The 22,218-nt window shown below is 36.4% G+C and overlaps 1 protein-coding gene and 1 long non-coding RNA gene across 12 annotated transcripts in view; one reads left to right on the top strand and one right to left on the bottom strand.

The window, feature by feature from the left end:
* IL1RAP (interleukin 1 receptor accessory protein) overlaps window positions 1-22,218 on the bottom strand; it is a 163,498-nt gene that overhangs the window by 16,917 nt on the left and 124,363 nt on the right. For all 10 annotated transcript variants that reach the window (XR_011388002.1, XR_007908837.2, XM_070072366.1 and 7 more), the window contains one exon: window positions 829-978. Coding sequence is in view for 8 of the 10 variants with exons in the window: in XM_070072366.1 (XP_069928467.1) it covers window positions 829-978 (150 nt within the window). In the remaining 2 variants the exon portion in view is untranslated. The remainder of the gene's footprint in view (window positions 1-828; window positions 979-22,218) is intronic.
* LOC127482918 (uncharacterized) lies at window positions 31-20,783 on the top strand. Of its 2 annotated transcripts, XR_011388004.1 has the most exons (4): window positions 31-145; window positions 295-424; window positions 9,715-9,774; window positions 18,293-20,783. It is a non-coding gene; the product is annotated as an uncharacterized lncRNA (long non-coding RNA). The 2 variants fall into 2 exon arrangements; XR_011388003.1 differs by lacking the exons at window positions 9,715-9,774; window positions 18,293-20,783 and adding an exon at window positions 750-2,360.

Below are 22,218 nucleotides of genomic sequence, written 5' to 3' on the forward strand. Positions count from 1 at the left end.
TCCTAAGTGCAACTTAATCACTTAGCCAATGCCAGCCCCATGGGTCACCTTTTGAGTACAAAGAGTGTAGACTTTCACTGTTCAACACAAACCACTTGTATCTACTGAGCACATGAAATGTGGCTGGTTTGAAGGAAGATATGCTGTAAGTATAAATGTAATATATTCTGAATTTTGAAGTTTTTAAGTATCTCATTAACTTTTTATTGTTCGTTGCATGCTGAAATAATATGATGATGAATAGATGGAGTTAAATAAGTATTTTCATTTGTTTGTTTGTTTTTCCTTTTCTAGTGTGTCAAAAGAGAATTTTAAATCTCAGATATGGCTATATATATATTTCCATTTGGACAATGCTAACCTATGCTGAATCACATATTTATTAAAGGAAATATGATAATACACATTGTGAAGATTTTCACTGGTGAGACCTGAAATAATATAATTGTTTACAGCCTTTGTCACTACTGTTGAGGAACAATATTTTTCTTTTCTTACTATTTCTTGAATTATTTACTTAGCGTAGGATTACTCTTATGAGTATAAAATAGACTGAAAGTAGGTCATTGTAAAAATTAAAAGAAAGAATAAGAAAGGAAGGAAGAGGGAGGGTGAGAGTACGGATGGGAGGGAAGATAGAGTGAGCCATATCACTATGCTCCTAAATCTGTATATATGAAATACATTAAATTTGTTCACCTTAAAAATAAAAAATAAATTTAAAAAGATAATCTGCTTACATTTTCCAGCTAATCTAGATTTCTTCAAAAGAACATGTTTTCTAAAGATGACTATAGAAGAGATTTACATCAAACTTCCATTACTTACCTAAAATGGTTTCATCTGTTCCAAAATGGGCTCGGTAAAATAGGACCATCTCCAGCCAGTAAACATGATAAACAACAATGAGAATCACCACTAGCAGGACCGTGGCTCCAAAGCCACATGCCAATTCTACTGTGTACCTTGGAGCTACCACTGTAATGAATAACAGAGAAACAGAATTGATTTGTATGCAGTGATCTCAGTGACCGAGATCTTACAAGTGGTTGGATAATTCAAGCAGTTGAACCATGCACCTGACTTACATGTATGAACAAGAATGATGGAGTTTAAATACTACTTTCTAATAGCAGACTGTCATATTTACCACTTTTGTTTTCAGCACCTGGCACCTAGGTGTTTATACCTGTTAGGTTATTTGGATCCACTTTGATGATACAGGAATTAAAACAGAATTTTAATATTGGGAAGCATTTAAGAGATTACCTAATTCAATTCACAATTTTTAATCCTTTCTTTTTTATTAATTTCTTTTTTGTTGAAAGGCAGAAACTGGGAGGGGGGAGAGAAATATTTCCCCCATTTGTTGATTTCTTCCCCAAGTACCCACAATAGCTTAGGCTGAGTCAAGCCAAGGCAGAGAGCCTGGAACTCAATTCAAGACTCCCATGTGGGTGGTAAGGATCCAACTTCTTGAGACATCACTACTGCCTCACAGGGCGCACATTAGCAGTAAGTTGGAACTGGGATTCAAAACCAGGCACAGTATTACGGCATGCAGGTATCCCAAGTGCCACCTTAACTGCTGTGCCAAATGCCTGCCTATCAATTCACAATTTTATACCTGAATCTCCTCAAAAATACTTTTGAAAAATGTCATTTAATCCTGTGTTCATCTCTTGAAAAGAAATCCTCACTGCTACCAGGAGAAAATTGAATTGGTAGAATTTTAGTTATTGGCGCAGCTTATCTGAGTACCAATCTTAATGTGTTCTGATCAATTTTAGTTTCATCCTTTGTCCAGTGTCAGTTGGAAGGAATTTAATTCCCTTTCCAATATGTTGGAAATAGGCCTTAAAAACGTGTTTTTATTGGGCAGAACAAGGGGCACCCACTAAATGCTGAGTATCTTTGGCTTTAAAATGATCTCTCATGTCCACAGTTCTAGGATACACGTTCCAAAGATCAATTTGCACTATCTGAGTATGGACAGAGTCCACATGACCTGCTTACTTTGTATGCTAAACCTGTAACTCTGCAGCTTCTTCAGAACTATCAGAAATAGAATGAGGTAATTCACAATTATCCAAAGAACAGCTGTTAACTCATTAGCCCTGGGAATAAGGTCCATCACAACTATGCAACTACCTTCCTGTCTCATTGCCACTGCACTTTTGTCAGAATCATCAGGGATATTTAATGTTGTGCCTTTCTGGCTCAAACAGTGCTTTCTCCCTTTAGTTTTCAAGCCCATGCTCAAATGTCATTAGTTTGAATAAACTTTCAAAAGTTAAAACTATTCTTGAAATCTGAACTCAATTTCATAGAATATCCCATTCTTCCTTTGTCTATAATTCTTTTATAGTGTTTTAACCATATTGTAATTTGTCTATTGGCTTACAGTTCCATTCCCTCTTACTCTCCATTAAACTATACATTGACAGTCTTCCAGGTGAATATTATGCCTTTTCCATACATCTTACCCCCATTACACCTGGTACTACCATCTCCTAGTACTATTATCTCAAAGCATATTTCTGTACTTCAAATGTCATGTTTCTGGCATATTTAAAACATGCCCAGATGGACTTAAATTACGTATTCATTGATTTGATAACACTTACTGGCATTAATTACTTTTCAGATGCTTTTTTAGAATATAAAGGTAGATTAGACATATAGGCTACCTGCCACATGGGGACTCATATTCTAATTCAGAATAATAATTAAACAGGGAAAAAAGTGAGCCAATTATTTTAAAATATTGATCAATATCATAAAGGAAACAAACAGAGTTACGTGATAGAGGTAATTAAGGGGCAGGACTGGAACAGGAAAGAAGGAGGATATTTCTTTTTTTTTTCTTTTTTTTTTCTTTAGTAAATATAAATTTCCAAAGTACAGTTTATGGATTACATTGGCTTCCCCCCCATAATTTCCCTCCCACCCACAACCCTCCCCTCTCCCGCTCCCTCTCCCATTCCAATCACATCAAGATTCATTTTCAATTATCTTTATATACAGAAGAGCAATTCAGTATATATTCAGTAAAGATTTCATCAGTTTACACCCACACAGAAACACAAAGTGTAAAAATACTGTTTCAGTACTAGTTATAGCATTACTTCACATTGGACAACACATTAAGGACAGATCCCACATGAGAAGTAAGTACACAGTGACTCCTGTTGTTGACTTAACAATTTGACACTCTTGTTTATGGCATCAGTAATCTCCCTAGGCTCTAGTCATGAGTTGCCAAGGCTATGGAAGCCTTTTGGGTTTGCCGACTTTGATCTTATTAAGACAAGGGCATAGTCAAAGTGGAAGTTCTCTCCTCCCTTCAGAGAAAGGTACCTCCTTCTTTGATGGCCCCGTTCTTTCCACTGGGATCTTACTTGCAGAGATCTTTCATTTAGGTCTTCTTCTTCTTTTTTTTTTCCCAGAGTGTCTTGGCTTTCAATGCCCAAAATACTCTCATGGGCTCTTCAGCCATATCCGAATGCCTTAAGGGCTGATTCTGAGGCCAGAGTGCTGTTTAGGACATCTGCCATTCTATGAGTCTGCTGTGTATCCCGCTTCCCATGTTGGATCATTCTTTCCCTTTTTGATTCTATCCATTAGTTAGCAGACACTAGTCTTGTTTGTGTGATACCTTTGACTCTTAGACCTATCAGTGTGATCAATTGTGAACTGAAGTCGATCACTTGGACTAGTGAGATGGCATTGGTACATGCCACCTTGATGGAATTGTATTGGAAAGCCTGGCATATTTCTAACTCCACCATTTGGGGCAAGTCTGATTGAGCATGTCCCAAATTGTACATCTCCTCCCTCTCTTATTCACACTCTTATATTTAACAGGGATCACTTTTCAGTTAAAATTTAAACACCTAAGAATAATTGTGTGTTAATTACAGAGTCCAACCAATAGTACTAGAACAAAAAAAATACTAAAATGGATAAAGTATTACATTGTACATCAACAGTCAGGACAAGAGCTGATCAAGTCACTGTTTCTCATAGTGTCCATTTCACTTCATCAGGTTTCCCCTTTGGTGCTCAGTTAGTTGTCGCCGATCAGGGAGAACATATGATATTTGTCCCTTTGGGACTGGCTAAATTCACTCAGCATAATGTTTTCCAGATTCCTCCATCTTGTTGCAAATGACAGGGTTTCATTGTTTTTGACTGCTGTATAGTATTCTATAGAGTACATGTCTCATAATTTCTTTATCCAGTCTACTGTTGATGGGCATTTGGGTTGGTTCCAGGTCTTAGCTATTGGAGGAGGATATTTCAAAATGTTCATGAAAATACTAAATGAAAAACTAAGTTTATCATGGTAAAAAAAAATTGAAATCCATGCATACATTTTCACAATATGCACTTTCCATGAACTTTTTGAAAATTTGTCATGTACATGGATTTCAAACAATTTTGCACCAAAATGGAATTAATTCCATTTTCCATGGACCTTTTTTATTATTATTCAAGAGGCAAAGAGACAGAGAAAGGAAAGAGAATGGGGATTTCATTTGATGGCTCATTCCCCAAATTTTAGCATCAGCTAGAACTAGGCCAGCAGAAGCCAGAAACCAGAAACCAGAATTCAATCCAGGTCCTACATGTGGATGGCAAAGGACCAACTACTTGAGCCATCTCCTGCTACCTTCCAGGATCTGTACTGGCAAGGAAGCTGGAGTCTGGAGTGAGAGTGACAAAACCAACCCAGGTACTCCAATATGAGATTCTGGGGTTTTAATCGCTGGACCAAATATCTGGTGAACTTTTTGAAGTCCCTTCATATATTTTGTAGGCTGTTGAGGAGGGCTCTTGTGAGTTCCTGGAATGTTGCAGCTAGTTGCCTGATTACTGAGACATGGCACATAAAAATCTCATCCAAAGCTGGAATTGCTGTCAAAGCTCCCTGGCTCTAAGTGCAGAGATTTTTGCATAGCACCACCATCAAGTCCAATTATTGATCATATACTAATGGAAAAATCCCTTTTAAAACAAATGTATATCCTAAGGGGAAACAGTAAGCAGCCTGAAGCTGAGCCTAAAGTTTTGTAATTAAGAGGCAAATTATTAAATTTCAACTTTTTTATCCCAAATCCCAGAATATCAATACTGCTATCGGTATGGCACTCAGAAGTCATAATTATATCAGAAACTCTGTTACTCATTCAGTGAATAATAAAACTTTAAAAATGCTCTATCATAAAATGCCAGAAACACTGTCAGGGCAGTAGTTGAGAATTTACTAAGATCAATTCAGGTGTCTGGCATAAAAATGACTTTGTCTTTTGTACTTCTGCGTACATGTGATGTTAACAGTACACTGGTGAACCTCCACTGCTATTTTCCTTATTTGCTCAGTTATTTTGGTTCCCTCTGGATAAACATTTTTAGTATGTGGGGAAGGCAAGGTTATTGGTTGCACTTTCCTGAAACCGATTTTTTAAAAAGTCAATAGAGATCTTGCTTGACTACCATGAGATCAATCACGCCCATAAATTACTCTCTGTCACATTCATTTTACTACTATTTTATTTTTAGTGGGGCTTTTCAATTTTGTTTTGTGTGACACAGTCACATGTGCCATATTTACAGGCTGTATTCTGTGTAGCCATCTAGATATCAATGAATCCCAAATGTTAGTTAACTAATTGGACTCTTAAGATAAATAATCCATCAGCTTGATTTTCTAAATTGCAGAAGCTGTGTGTAGGAAGAGCTCTACAAGGCTTTCACATAAAGCATTGTTGGTTTACAGGGAAAGAGTGACCCTTAACCTATATTTTCTGCCTGCCCCAGTTGGAACTGTGATGCAATACCAAAAAGAGACTTTCTAATCAGGCAGGGGTGTGCAAGGTGACCCAACTGGACTCCTAAACTTCTTCTCTCCTTGATTTCACAAATAATCTGATTCAGGATGCAGGCAAATCTATTCATTTGCTTGCAAATTTCACCCTGCATCAGAAATCCTTCCACCCTGTTAACAGTTCTACAGTAATAAATGCTCTGATACTCAAATTTCCAGCTGATCACCCTTAGATCAAACAGTACAAAACCTCAGCTATAGTTTTTCATCCTATTTCAACTTCCCATTCTATAATTGTGCTTTTCCTTGGAAATCTAAATTACGATTTAAACCTTCATTACTGTGGCTCCAGCCCTGGTGTCTGTTGATTTTCCAAATCAAATACCAGCTATTTGGATACTGAAGTTCCTGCTGCCACTGAAACTGTGACTTCTGCCTTTTAAACTCCTGAGACTCCTTGACAATTTTTTCTTCTTTGGAACTTAGGTAATAAGACTTTTCCTGATTTGCAAGCAAAAAATGTTTATTTAAATGATGGCAAACCAAAGACCTATGACTACTTGATCTTAAGACCTGAACTTGTTTTGCTATTACTTTGTGATAAAACTTGTGCATTTTGGACTTGCCTTCTTTCCCTGATAGTTAAAATAATCTTTTTCTTTCTTAATGTTAAACCATTTGCAACACATCAGGGCTATCTGTGAGGGAAAAGACAGCAAAAAGAGAAACCCCATAATTGTGCTGACTTCTCTAAAGACCCATTCTGGAATGTGGCACAGAAAGAGGAAAGCCAAAAGAAGACAGTAGTCACACCAAGTTAAGGATACAGAAATTACATTTTAAGATTATCGAGTTGGGTTGAATTCTTAGGACTGGACACCAGAGAGAAGAACCGTGTAGAAAGTAAACTGCAAAAATTTGCATGGGTTACTAATTGTCCAAATGCAAGATTGTTTGTGTGTGTATATGTGTGTGTGTGTGTGCGCACACACATTTTACAAGCTTGGTGAAGAACTACTTGGAATGAAACAACTTTAGGAACTAAGGCAGAACTAGACAATGAACAGAGTTTATTCACCTCCTCAAGTAGTAAGTGGAAATTTCAGATAGGCCAGTAGGTCCAATCTAGCTCTACAGAAAAGGCTATTTTAGACCTAATCTAACAAAGATAAAGACGATTCTTTTTTAGTGTAATATTATTCAGGTAAATTGACCACCTGCTAGACAAAACTTAAAATTTTGTTAAAAAAGCAGATATTCATTGATGTATTTAGCACATGATAAAAAGAAAACAAAACTATAATAAAGCAAAAAAATTAAAATTCAGAGCTAAAATCATACAATAAAGATAACCAGAATTCTCAAATATGATAGAAATACCCAAACGGTAGAGTTAGAAACATACCAGGAGATTCCAATTCAATCCCATCAAGGTGGAATGTACCAATGCCATCTCACTAGTCCCAGTGATGAATTTCTGTTCACAATTGTTCATGATGATAGGACTAAGAGCCAAAGGGAGCACATAAACAAGACTAGTGTCTGCAAATATTAGCTGATAGAATCAAAAAGGGAGAGAACAATCCAACATGGGAAGTGAGATACACAGCAGACCCACAGAATGACAGATGTCCTAAACAGCACTGTGGCCTCAAAATCAGCCCTTAAGGCATGTGGATCTGGCTGAAATTCCCATGAGAGTATTTCAGGCATGGAAAGCCAAGACACTCTGGCCAAAAAAAAAGACCTAAATGAAAGATCTCCGCGAGTGAGATCCCAGTGGAAAGAACAGGTCATCAAAGAAGGAGGTACCTTTCTTGAAGGGAGGAGAGAACTTCCACTTTGACCATGGCCTTGTCTAAATATGATCAGAGTCGGTGAACTCAGGGGGCTTCCATAGCCTTGGCAGCTCATGACAAGAGCCTAGGGTGATTACTGACGCCATAAACAAGAGTGTCAATTTGTTAAGTCAACAACAGGAGTCACTGTGCACTTACTGCTCATATAGGATCTCTGTCCTTAGTGTGCTGTACATTGTAATTTAATGCTATAACTAGCACTCAAACAGTATTTTTCACTTTGTGTTTCTATGTGGGTGCAAACTGTTGAAATCTTTACTTAATGTATGCTAAACTGATCTTCTGTATATAAAGTTAATTGAAAATGAATCTTGATGTGAATGGAAGGGGAGAGGGAGAGGGAAAGAGGAGGGATGCGGGTGGGAGGGAAGTTATGGGGGGGAAGCCATTGTAATCCATAAACTGTACTTTGGAAATTTATATTCATTAAATAAAAGTTTAAAAAGATATATTTATAAAATGTATTTGTTGAATTTTACAAAAAAAAAAAAAACAGACATTCTGAACAGCAAAGAGAAAATATCAAGAATTTTCCATGGGGAAATGTAATTCAAACCCTGAAGAATCCAATTCTGAAATTAAAATCGCTGAGGAAAACATCACAACAGAAATGATCAGTGCGCATTATTAAGTAACTATCCACAGAGGGAAGAAAAGGGCAAGAATGGATGAAAGGAAAATGAGAGTCTCAGAGATCTGTCAGCTACTACCCAGCAGGGATGGTCTAATTCAAATCTACCTGAAGTACTAAAAGAAGACAAATAGCAGTGAGGGGCAACACAATATACTTGCAGAAATCTTGGCGAAAAGTTTTCACACTAATTGAAAAACATAAACACACAGACCAGGAAGTTTAATGAACTTTAAATAAGATACATGTTAATAAAACCACACAAGATACCATAACTGTTCAAAATCAATAAAGAAGAAAATATTAACACCTGCTAAATAAAAAGTGACAAGCCATACAAAGGGGAACAATAAACAGAACAAAACAACACAAAACAAGCTTCCCAATTTGCATCATAAATGTTTATTTATTTACTTATTTATAATATAATAATAGCCCAGAGAAATTCAAATGAAACTTTGAGGGACCAAAGAAGGCAGAAGGATACACGAAAACTTTCAACCTCATATTTATGATGGAAGCACTGGATACTGATATGAAATGAAAACCAAACTTTAATTTTTATTTCTCACCATTCACACACACACACACACACACACACAAATTTCAGATGGATAACGGATTTAAATAGAAGGTGAAATTTCAAGATTTTGTGACATGTAAACCTTCCTTAGGACACAAAAAACAACATAATTAAAGAAAACCGACACCATTTGATGTAGTTGACCAATGAATATAGAAAGTCAGGACTTGAACCCAAGTCTGTTGAGAAGTAAATCTGGGTTCCATGATGGCAGAATAGTGACAGGGTGATCTGATTTACTCATGGTTAAATTAATACAAAAAAGTGGAGAAGGTACACTCTTAGGTTAAGGCTGCAGGGGAAACTGCATTGGGAGATCCTGTGAAAGCAGTAGAAACAGCCCGGACCAGTGCAGAATGTGCAGACACGCAGCAAGGTGCAATGAGACAACAGAAGACCCAGCAGCTTGGATCCAGGAAAGAAGGTTGCTGCCCTGTCAAACCAGGAGAGATTGGACTCTATGTGCCCACACCACTGTTGATATAGTGGGAGGGAGAGCTTAGAGAACTGTACCTTTTTGAGTGGATGGAGAGGAATGGTCACCTCTGTTGGTTTAACCACTCCTTCTCCTTCAAGCTGAGGGATGCCCAGGTGATAGCCCCCTTGTATTCAACACTCATTAGCACCACCGTATAAACTGTATATTTAATCTGTGCAGCCCCTCCTGTGAGCACTGTTCCCTCTCTGTGAGCTGCTCTAAGCAACCAAGGAGCACTGAGAGTGTGCAGCAATACTCTGTGATTGCCCAGATCCCAGCTACACCCAGTCTTGTCTCATACAATCAATGTGTTTTCTTGCTTTCAACACCCAGGGCTCTGAGCGTCTAGGAGTGCAAGAGGAGCCACTCCACCCGATCCCCCAGGATAGCAGGGTGAGTGCTCACCACTGTGGGGAGAGCAGCTCTCTCTCTCTCTTTCCTCTTCTCCCTCCTACAAAAGCAGCCTGCAACCAGTGATGGGAAGGTTGGCACCACATTTAGACATAAGCACTTAGCCACAGCCACAGCTTGTGTGCATACACCCAGTAATTTTCGGGTCCACCAACAATTGTCACCTCCCACCCAGTTGCCCTCCATGGCATTGGAGAGCAACTGATGGAGACAGTCTCCACTGTGCCAGTTGCACCCACCTGGCAAAGGGAGGGGCGGGGCAGCCATCCCTATGGAAGGGAAGTGCAGACTGGGGGACTCTCCTATGTGCCCAACACAATTCCAAAGTAAGCAGGGCTGCAGCTGGAAGGTATTGTGCATACCTGTGATGCAGAGATCTTACCAGAGAGAAAAACCCACATCCCCCACTGGCTTTGACTCTGGGTGGGAGGACAGGACCAAAAACAAGAAGAAGAAATTAGAAAACTTAAAACGGTGTTGGAGATATTTGGAATACTATTAAACAACCCAAGACACAGGTCTTAGCAGTGTCTGAAAGAGTAGAAAAAGAAAAGGGAATAGAAGGCCTACTTAGTGAAATAATTATAGATCACTTCATTAGCTTAGAGAAAGAAAGGAAGGCCCAAATACAGGAAACACACTGAACTCCTAACAGATATGACCAAAAAAGATCTCCACCATGACACACTGTAGTCAAACTTTCTACAGTAAAGTATAGAGAAAACATTCTAAAATGTGTACAAGAGAAATGCCAGATAACCTTCAGAGTATCTCCAATTACAGTCACAGCTGTAATCCTATAGGTCAGAAGACAATGGCAAGAAATAGTTCAAATCTTAAGAGAAAAAGATTGTCAACCTAGAATACTGTTTGCTGCAAAGCTCTCACTTATGAACCAAGATGAAATAAAGACCTTCCGTAACAAACAGAAATTGAAAGAATTTGTCACCACATGTCCAGCTTTACAAAATATGCTAAAGGTTGTGTTACACATAGAAACACAGAAAGAAACCCACCATCATGAAAGAATGTGAAGACAGAAAATCCACCTGTAAAAGTACAAAAGAAATCCAAAGTAAATGATAGTATTATTCATGGAAAAATGACACAGCCAAATACTTACTTATCAATAGTTACCTTTAATGCAATGGCCTCAATTCTCCAATTAAAACACACAGACTAACCAAACGGATTAAAAAACAAGACCCATATATTTGCTGCCTACAAGAAACAGACCTCCCCAACAAAGGTACATATAGACTGAAAGTGAAAGGATGGAAAAGATATTCCAAGCTAATGGAAAAGAATAAAAGGCTGCTGTAGCCATCCTAATATCTTATAAAATAGACTTTAATAAAAACTGTGTAAAAAGACAAAGAAGGGCACTATGTAATGATTAAGTGATCAATACAACAGGAAGACATAACTATAACAAATGCATATGCACCCAATTACAGGGTGCCTGGCAAATTAAAAGACTTGCTAAAGGATCTAAAGGGAGACATAGACTCCAATACAATAGTAACAGGGGAATTCAACACTTTAATTTCATCAATGGATAGATGAACTAGACAGAAAATCAACAAAGAAACAGAACTAATTGACACTATGGACCAAAAAGACGGAACTGATAGCTACAGAACTTTTCACCCCACAGTTGCAGAATACACAGTCTTCTCAGAAGTGCATGGATATTTCTTTAGGATAGACCATCTACTAGGCCATAAAAAAGCCACAGCAAATTCAAAAAAATCAAAATCATGCCATGTACCTTCTCTGATCACATGGATTTTAGCTCAAAACCAACAACTCAATAATCTCAAGAACATATACAAACACATGGAGATTGAACAACATGCTGTTAAATGAACAGTGGGCAATAAAAGAAACCAAAAGAGAAATTAAAAAAAAAAACAAAGACCCAAATAAACAAAATCAGAGATGAAAAAGGAAATGTAACAAAAGATACCACAGATATAAAAAGAACCACTAGGAATTACTACAAAGAGCTGTTTGCCAACAAATTGGGAAACCTAGAAGAAATGGATAGATTCCTGGACACAGACAACCTACCTAAAGTGAGTCATGAAGACAGAACATCTAAATAGACCAATAACTAAGACAAAGATCGAATTAGTAACAAAGACCCTTTCAAGAAAGAAAAGCCCAGGTCCCGATGGCTTCACTATTGAATTCTACCAGATATTTAAAGAAGAACTAATTCCAATTCTTCTCAAGCTATTCAAAACAATTGAAAGGGAGGGAATCCTCCCAAACTCCTTCTATGAAGCCTACATCACCTTCATTCCTAAGCCAGAAAAAGATATGATAGAGAATGAAAACTATAGACCAATATCCCTCATGAACATAGACAGAAAAATTCTCTACAAAATACTTGTCAATCAAATCAAAGAACATATCAGAAAGATTATTCACCTGGAACAATTGGGTTTTATTCCTGGTATGCAGGGATGGTTCAATACCTGAAAATCAATAAAAATGATTAAGCACATTAAAAAGCTGAAGACCAAGAACCGTATGATTATCTTAATAGATGCAGAGAAAGCATTTGGTGAAATTCAACACCATTTTAAAATGAAAACCTTAAACTAAGTAGGTATAGAAGGAATCTTTCTCAACATAATGAAAGAATTCCAGTTCTTCTCAAGATATTCAAAACAATTGAAAAGGAAGTAATCCTCCCAAACTCCTTCTATGAAGCCTGCATCACCTTCATTCCCAAACCTAATAAATATGCAATAGAAAAAGTGAATTACAGACTAATTTCCCTGATGAACATGGATGCTAATATCCTTAACAAAATTCTAGCCAATCAAACCCAACAACACATCAGAAAGATCATGCACCCAGACCAAGTAGGATTTATCTCTGGTATGCAGGGATGGTACAACATTCACAAATCAATATGATACACTACATTAACAAATTGCAGAACAACAACCATATGACTATATCAATAGACACAGAGGAAGCATTTGATAAAATGCTTTCATGAAGAAAACTCTAAGCAAATTGGATATAAGGAACATTCCTTAACACAATCAAGGCAATTTGCGACATACCCTTGGCCAGTGTCATATTGAATAGGAAAAATTTGGAAGCATTTCCACTGAAATCAGTTACCAGACAATAATGCCCACATTCACCATTGCTATTGAATATAGTCCTGGAAGTTTTAGCCATAGCCATAAGGCAAGAAAAAGAAATCAAAGGCATACTAGTTGGGAAGGAGGATGTCAAACTATCCCTATTTGCAGATAACTTGATTCTATACATAAGGAATCCAAATGACTCCACTAAGAGACTATTGGAACTCAAAGAACAGTTAGGTAAAGTAGCAGGATGTAAAATCAAGACACAAAAATCAACAGCCTTTCTATACACAGACAATGCTAAGGCTGAGACTGAGCTTCTAAGATCAATCCCATTTACAATAGCTACAAAAAATCAAATACTTTGGAATAAATTTAACCAAGGATGTCAAAGATCTCTACGATGAAAATTACAAAACATTAAAGAAATAAATAGAAGAAGATACAAAAAATGGCAAAATCTTCCATGTTCATGAATTGGAAGAATTAATATCATCAAAATGTCCATTCTTCTGAAAGCAATTTACAGATTCAATGCAAAACAAATGATGCTGAAATTCATACGGAGGCACAAGAATCCTAGAATGGCTAAAGCAATCTTATACAACAAAAATAAAGCTCTAGGTATAACAATACCATACCTCTAGACATACCACAGGGCAGTTGGAATCAAATAGTCTAGTACTGATACAAAAATATATGGGTAGACCAATGGAACAGAATAGAAACACCAGAAATCAATGCAAACATCTACAACCCACTTATATTTGACCAAAGGGCTAAAACCAATCCCTGGAGCAAGTACAGTCTCTTCAACAAATGGTACTGAGAAAACTGGATCTCCACATGCAGAAGTATGAAGCAAAACCCCTACCTTTCACCTTACACAAAAATCCACTCAACATGGATTCAAGATCTAAAGCTATGACCCACCCCCATCAAATTATTAGACAATATTGAGAAAACCCTGAAAGACATTGGCACAGGCAAAGAGTTCTTGGAAAAGACCACAGAGGCACAAGCAGTCAAAGCCAAAATTAACAAATGGGATTACATCAAATTGAGAAGTTTCTGTACGGCAAAAGAAACAATCAGGAAAATGAAGAAGCAACCGACAGAATGGGAGAAATTATTTGCAAACTATGCAACTGGTAAAGGATTAATAACTAGAATATACAAGGAGATCAAGAAACTCTACAACAATAAAACAAACAACCTAGTTAAGAGATGAGCAAAGGACTTTAACTACAGACATTTCTCAAAATAGGAAATCCAAATGGCCAACAGACACATGAAAAAATGTTCAGGATCACTAGCTGTCAAGGAAATGCAAATCAAACCCACAATGAGGTTTAACCTCACCTCAGTTAGAATGGCTTTCATACAAAAATCAACAAGCAAATGCTGGCAGTGATGTGAGGAAAGAGGTAACCAAATCCACTGTTGGTGGGAATGTGAACTGGTAAAGCCACTATGGAAGTCCGTATGGAGTTACCTCTAAAATCTGAATATAGAGCTACCATTTGACCCAGCCATTCCAATCCTGGAAATTTACCCAAGGGAAATGAAATCAGTAAACAACAGTGCTATCTGCACTTCAGTGTTTATTGCAGCTCAATTCACAATAGCTAAGACATGGAATCAACCTAAATGCCCATCAACTGAAGACCGGATAAAGAAATTATGGGATATGTACACTATGGAATACTACACAGTGGTTAAAAAAAATGAAATCTGGCCATTTGCAACAAAATGGATAAATCTGGAAAACATCACATCATACTTAATGAAATAAGCCAGTCCCAAAGGGACAAATACCATATGTCTCCTTGATCTGTGAGAACTAACAGAGCTCCTAAAATTAAATATGTAGGAGTGACACTGAAATTTGAGAACAGATGACATGAGCTGCCCTTGTCTTGACTGTCAAGGAACAGTTTCATTTGTTTGTTTGTTTGTTTGTTTTCCTTCATAGTATTTGTCGCTTATGGCCTTTACTTTACTTTACATAGAGTTAATCGTATGTGTATAAAATCAATTGAAAATAGATCTCAGTAAAAAAACAGAGTGGGGATAAGAGAGGGAGAAGGAAGTTTGTAACTGCAAAGTTGTATAGTTCTGCACACATTCCTCAAGACTTGTTTCTAAGAGCAGAGTTTAAAAACTTGTCAGGGGACCCCAAATCTCATTAAGCTTGGTGGTAAAAATGCCATCTTAAGTGTTAAAGTGATTATATTAAGTGCTAAAGTGAACATACAGATAGCATTAAGTGTTAAAGTGATCATATAAATAAGATCAAGTGTCTGGTAATAATAGTAGATAGAATTAAAATTCAGGGAATGTCCCAATATGGGAAAGAGTCCACACAACAGACTTAGAGAGTGCTAATTGCTTTAAGTAACAATCTGACCTCAGAATCAGCCCTTAAGGCTTCCTTGTCTGGCTGAAAAGCCTTTAAGAGCATTTTAGGCACGGAAAGTTAAGACACTGTGGCAAAATAATGTTCTACATGAAGACTCTCTGTGAGTGAGACCCCAGTGGAAAAAAGTGGCCATCAGAGAAGGATGTACTTTACTCTGAAGGGAGGAGAGAACCCCCATTTTGCTTATGGCATTCTCCAAATACTGATGGAGATTGTGGATTCAAAAGGCTTCTACAGCCCAGGCAGCTCATGTCAATAACCTTGGGTGCCCACTGAATGCATACATAAGATTGTTAATTGTTAAATTAACAACAAGAGTTACTGTACATTAACTCCACGTGCAGGACCTGTGCCCTCATTTTGTTATATTAGGAGAGTTAACTGTAAAACTAGTTCTCAAACAGCTTGTGTGTGTTTGTGTGCAAATTGTTGAAATCTTTACTTGGTATAGAATTGGTCTTCTGTGTAGAAAGTTAATTGAAAACAAAGCTTAAAGGAGAATGGGACTGGCAAGGGGGAGGGAGGAGGAGAAGGAGGGATGAGAGAGTGGGTGGGATGGCAGGTATGGTGGGAAGAATAACTATATTCCTAAAGTTGTACTTATGAAATTTGTATTCCTTAAAAAATAAATTAAAAAAACATAATGAAAGCAATTTAAAACAAATCCACATCAGCATTGTACTGAATGGGGAAAAAAATGGAGGAATGCACATTAAGATCCAGAAACAAACAAGGATGCTTACTTTCACCACAGCTATTTAATATATTCCTGGTTGTTTTAGCCACAGCCATCAGGCAAGAAAAAGATATCAACGGGATACAAATAGGGAAGGAAGAAGTTCAACTATCCCTATTTGCTGATGACATGACTCTATATATAGGAAACCCAAAAAACTCCACAGACTATTGGAATTCATAAAAGAGCTTGGTAAAGTAGCAGGATATAAAACCAACACACAAAAATCAACAGCCTTTGTAGACACAGACAATGCCATAGCTAAGAAAGAACTTCTAAAATCAATCCCATCACAATAGCTATTATAAAAATTGAAATACCTTGGGATAAATTTAACCAAGGATATCAAAGATCTCTATGATGGAAATTCCAAAACATTAAAGAAAGAAATAGAAGAAGACATAAAAAGTGGAAAAATCTTTCTTGTTCATGGATTGGAAGAATCAACATCTTCAAAATGTCCATACTACCAAAGGCAGTTTAAAGATTCAATGTGATACCAATCAAAATACCAACAACATTCTTCTCAGATCTAGAAAAAATGATGCTAAACTTAATATGGAAACACAAGAGACCCCAATTAGATTAAGCAGTTTCAAACAACAAAAACGAAGCTGCAAGCATCACCATACCAGGCCTCTAGATATACTACAGGGCATTTATATTCAAAACAGCATGATACTGGCACAAAAAGAAATGTGTAGACAAATGGTACTTGGAAAACTGGATCTCCACATGCAAAAGTAGGAAAGAAAAACCCCTATCGCACACTTTACACAAAAATCCACTCAAAAAGGCTCAGAGACCTAAATCTATGAGGTGATATCCTCAAATTACTAGAGAACATTGGGGAAACCCTACAAGACATTGTACTATGGAAAGACTTCTTGGAAAAGACACCAGAAGCACAGGCAATCAAAACTAAAATTAAAAAGTGGAACTGCATCAAACTGCAAAGCTTCTGCACTGCAAAAGAAACAGCAAAGTAAAGAGGCAACCAACAGAATAGAAGAAAATATTTGCAAACTATACAACTGATCAATGTTTAAGAACTAGAATATACAAAGAGATCAAAAAACTCAACAACAACAAAACAAACAATCCTATTAACAAATGGGCAAAGGACCTGAATAGACAGTTATCAAGAGAGGACATTTAAATGGCCAATAGATACATGAAAAAAAATGTTCAGGATCACTAACTATCAGGAAAATGCAAATCAAAAGCACAATGAGGTTTCATCTCACCCCATTTAGAATGGCTCTCACAGAAATCAACAAACAAGAAATGTTGTTGAGGATGTGGGGAGAAGGAAACCTTAATCCACTTTTGGTGGGAATGGAAACTGGTACAGCCACTGTGGAAGACAATGTGGAAATATATCAGAAAGCTGAAAATAGACCTACTTTATGACCCAGCCATCCCACTCCTGGGAATTTATCCATAGGAAATAAAATCAGCAAATGAAAGAGTTATCTGTTCCCCCATATTCATTTCAGCTCAATTTATAATAACTAAGATGTTGAATCAACCCAGATATCCATCAATTGAAGACTGGATAAAGAAATTTTGGTATAGATACACTATGGAATACTACACAAGAGTTAAAAAATTGATTCCTGTCATTTGCAACAAAAGGGATGCAACTAAAAACCATTCTACTTAGTGAGGTAAGCCAGTTACAAAAAGACAAATACCATATGGTCTCTTTGATCTGTGGTAACTGGTAGAGTACTTAAAATGTAGGAAGCGAAACTATAGGAGTGAAAATGACACTTTGAGATGTGATGACTTTGAACAGCACTTGCCTTGACAGTCAGGGAACAGTGTTTTTCTTATTTGCTTGTTTTTGTTCTTTACTTCTTTTTCTTCATAATAATTGGTGAACTCTATACTTAGTGTAGGGTTAACCTTATAAGCATAAAAATTAACTGAAAATTGATCTCTATAAAAATAAGAATAGGAAAGGAAGAGGGAGGAGGAAGAAAGGTGAGAGTAAGGGTGGAAGGGAGGAGAGCATCATGTTCACAAATATGTATATATTAAATGCATGAAGTTGTGTTCCTTAAACAAAATAAACAAATAAAAATAATGGATGGGGGGGGAAAGAAAAATAGAAAGCATGAGCGGGGCCAGCGCTGTGGCGCAGTGGGTTAATGCCCTTGCCTGAAGCACCGGCATCCCATATGGGCACCAGTTTGAGACCTGGCTGCTCCTCTTCTAATCCAGCTCTCTGGTATAGCCTGGGGAAGCAGTAGAAGATGGCCCAAGTCCTTGGACCCCGCACCCATGTGGGAGACCCAGAAGAAGCTCCTGGCTCCTGGCTTTAGATTGGCATAGCTCCAGCCGTTGCGGCCATCTGAAAGTGAACCATCGGATGGAAGACCTCTCTCTGCCTCTCCTCTCTCTGTGTAACTCTGACTTTCAAATAAATAAATAAATCTTAAAAAAAAAAAAAAAAGCATGAGCAAAGAGCACATAACATAAAATAAAATACATATGTAGAGGCTGACTATCATTTGCAGGGGTTAGGGCCCAATGCCATGGTGAAACTGAAGTCCATTTTATATGGGGGGGATTTAATATTTAAAACTAAGCACATAAAAAAGGAATTAGTAACAGGAAAGCCAATATCAATTGAGGTGATAGTTCTCAGAGATGTCTTTTGCATAGTTTCCTTCTGGCTGTCCCTTGTCTTCCTTGCACTATCCTAGATCTCTTTCAATAGGTATATTCTTTTTCCCCCAGAGATAACCATAATTTTATCTGCTTTAGTTTTATGATTCAGCTTCCACTGTGGAAAAGTTCGAGATGACTTTTCTGCCCTGGTGTGTGAAGACTTTAAGAGTTCAAGAATTGTGTCTTTTGTATGGAACTCCTTTTCTCAGGAAGTAGGTTCAAAGAATGATAGACATGAAGTTCCTGGAAACGTCTCATGATATATTGTCTTTATTTTATCCCATCCATACACAAGTATAAGGAGTGGCTTTTGCCAATTCTAACTATGAGTTAAAAAGAGTAAAAGAGTGTAAGATATAAAATATAAAGATGAAAACACAAATTTGATATTTTAAGAAACAGTGATGTGGAAACTGGTATCGTTGTAATAAATTTGATTAATATTCATGTAAGAATAAACAAAATAATATTATAGAAATAAAAAAGAGAAGCAAATCCTATGTCCTTCCCACTCTATCATACATTAGAAATACCATTCTCAGGTAGTTCTGTCTGCAAATTCCCATTCCTGACTTCATTTGACTGCTAACTGTTTTAATTACCAAAATGTAAAGGACAATATAAAATACTGCAAATTACTTTATCAAAAGTGACTTAACACAAAGTCAGTTTTAAAATTTAAATAAAATTTCCCACATACTATAATTAAAAGATGAAGAAATCCCTCAAATATATACAAATTAACATGTTTCTATGTAATCCATAGTTTTTTAAAAAAGGAAAATTAGAAAATGCTTTGAAGTGAATAATGAATGTTCAACATTTTGATATTTCTTGTATTAGTTAAAGTATTTCTACGAGAGAAATTCATATCTCTGAATAGTTATATTTGAAAAGAAGAATTACTTTAATCAGTGATCTCAAATTTCACTTTAAGGTGATGCAAAATGAAAAACGAATTAAATGTAAGCTAAGCCAAAAGAAGAAAATAATACAGAAGTAAAGATGAACATATTTAAAAAACATACAAACAATAAAGAGAAATCAAATTAATCATGCTTATACATAGAAAAAAATTAGTAAAATTTGGACATCCTTATCTTGAATGACCCAGAGGAAAAAAAAATGATGAAAGCAAAAATTACTAATATCAGGAATGGGAGTGGAGGTTCTCCAAGGATCATGTGGACATTGAAAGGAGAAAAAGCAAATAATGCCAAAAAAAAGTATGGTAATAAAATGACAATTTAGATGAAATGAAAAATTTCCTTAGACAAAAGAAGAAAATTCCATTGAAAAGCAAATTCTAAAATGCAACATGAAGAAACACAAAATCTGAATAATGGCTAAAGAAACTGAATTTATAATTGAAAGCTTCCCATAAAGAAAATATCAGGTCCACACAGTTACATGAGTAATTCTTTCAAAAATGTTACCCAGAAATAATACCAATTTTATACACAGGCTTTCAGAAAACAGTAAAACAAGGAACATTATTCAAATCAAATCATGAGGTTAGCATGATGTTGACAGAAGCAATAAGCAAACAAAATGGCAATTAAATATCTCTCATAATTAAAGAAAAAATTCCTACATGGGAGCAAATATGATTAGCTAATCAAATCTAACAGTATAAAAGGACAATAAATCATAAAAATACAGGAGTTTATTACAGGAATGCAAGACTGGTTGATTATTTCAAAATTAATCAGTGTAATTATCACAATGACTAATAAATGAAAAATCATATGATATATCTTCAACAAAATTCAACATACACATTAAAAAAAGTCTTAGCAAACCAAATGTAGATCAATACTTCTCATAGATAAATGCCATCTGTAAAAAAATTCCTTCAAGTAGGATTACATTTAATACATAAAAACTGAATTCTTTCTCTCAATTTGGAAATAATGCAAAGCTGGCCACTCTTGTAATTGCAAATGATCAGTATGCTAGAGGTCAAAAATGGGAAGTAAACAGTCACATCATCAAGCATAAAGTTGGAAAAGGAAGAAGGAAAGAGCTATTTATGAGTCACAGAATCAAGTTTGTAGAAAACTCCAAAGAAATAAAAGAAGCAAAAAACCAGTAATTAGCAAATTGGAAAGATCAAAATGTCAAGATCAAAATATAAAAATCAAATTATTGCATTTCTATGTTTTGTGGGGATGAAATGGACCCTAAAATAGTCAAATCAATCTTGAGAAAGAAAATGGAGGAGGACATACAATATCTGACTTTGTGACTTACTTTAAAAGTTTGTTGATCAGGGCCAGCGCTGTGGCACAGCGGGTTAACTCCCTGGCCTGAGACATTGGCATCCCATATGGGCACCGGTTTGAGTCCCGGCTGTTCCACTTCCTATTCAGCTCTCTGCTATGGCCTGGGAAAGTAGTAGAAGGTGGCCCAGGTCCTTGGGCCCCTGAACCCACGTGTGAGACCCAAAGGAAGCTCCTGGCTCCTGGCTTTGGATCTGCACAGCTCCGGCTGTTGCAGTCAATTGGGGAGTGAACCATCAGATGGAAGACCTCTCTCTCTCTCTCTCTCTCTCTCTCTGCCTCTCTTCTCTCTGTGTGACTCTCACTTTCAAATAAATAAATAAATCTTTAAAAAAAAGTGCTCTCTAAAAAAAAAAAGTTTGTTAATCAAGATAAAGTAGTATTAGGATAAAGATAAGCATTACACAAAACAAAGTGAGGAAAGCAGAAAAAGACCCCTCTCAAAGAGTCATTGATTATGTTTTCAAGTTTTCAAAGTTAATTCAACAACAACAAAAAACAATTTTTCAATATAACAGTGAAACAACTGGTTATTTTTATGGAAAAACAAAACAGAGCACTAAACTGCAACCCATATTTCACATCATAAAGAAAATATTTTTAAATAGATCATAGGTTAAACTATTAAAGAATAAAAATATACTTATATTCCATAAGAAAATAAATGAGACAATCTTTCTAGATTTGTTAAGGTTAGAACATTTGATAACACAAGTTCTAGAAAGCATTAATCACAAAAGTAGAAACAGAAAATGAACTCCATCAAGTTTTCAAAAATTCTCATCAAATGAAAATGAATTCACAAAATGAGTGAAAATATTGAGAAGACACATACGTGGCAACAGACTTGTGCAGGTGTGTCCATCCTATTATAACACACTGAATTAAAAAGCAAACAATCCAACACTAAAATGACAATATTGTAATGGATATTTTACAAAAGAAATATTAATTAATGATCATGGATAAACGCTCAAATTTATTATTATTGGGGGAAATGCAAAGGAAAACACAGTGTGAACCACTGCATATTATTACTATGGTTGAAATTTAAGTTTGACAACTCAAAAAGTTGATAAGGAAATAGAACTTCTGCAGTTGATAAACATTGCTAGTGGAAGTGTAAACGGGTTACGCCCTTTGGGAAATAAGTAAGACAGCTCCTTGGTCCCTACCACTCTCCTATTATAACGT

Source organism: Oryctolagus cuniculus, chromosome 4, assembly GCF_964237555.1.
Source record: "Oryctolagus cuniculus chromosome 4, mOryCun1.1, whole genome shotgun sequence".
Lineage (NCBI taxonomy): Eukaryota > Metazoa > Chordata > Mammalia > Lagomorpha > Leporidae > Oryctolagus > Oryctolagus cuniculus.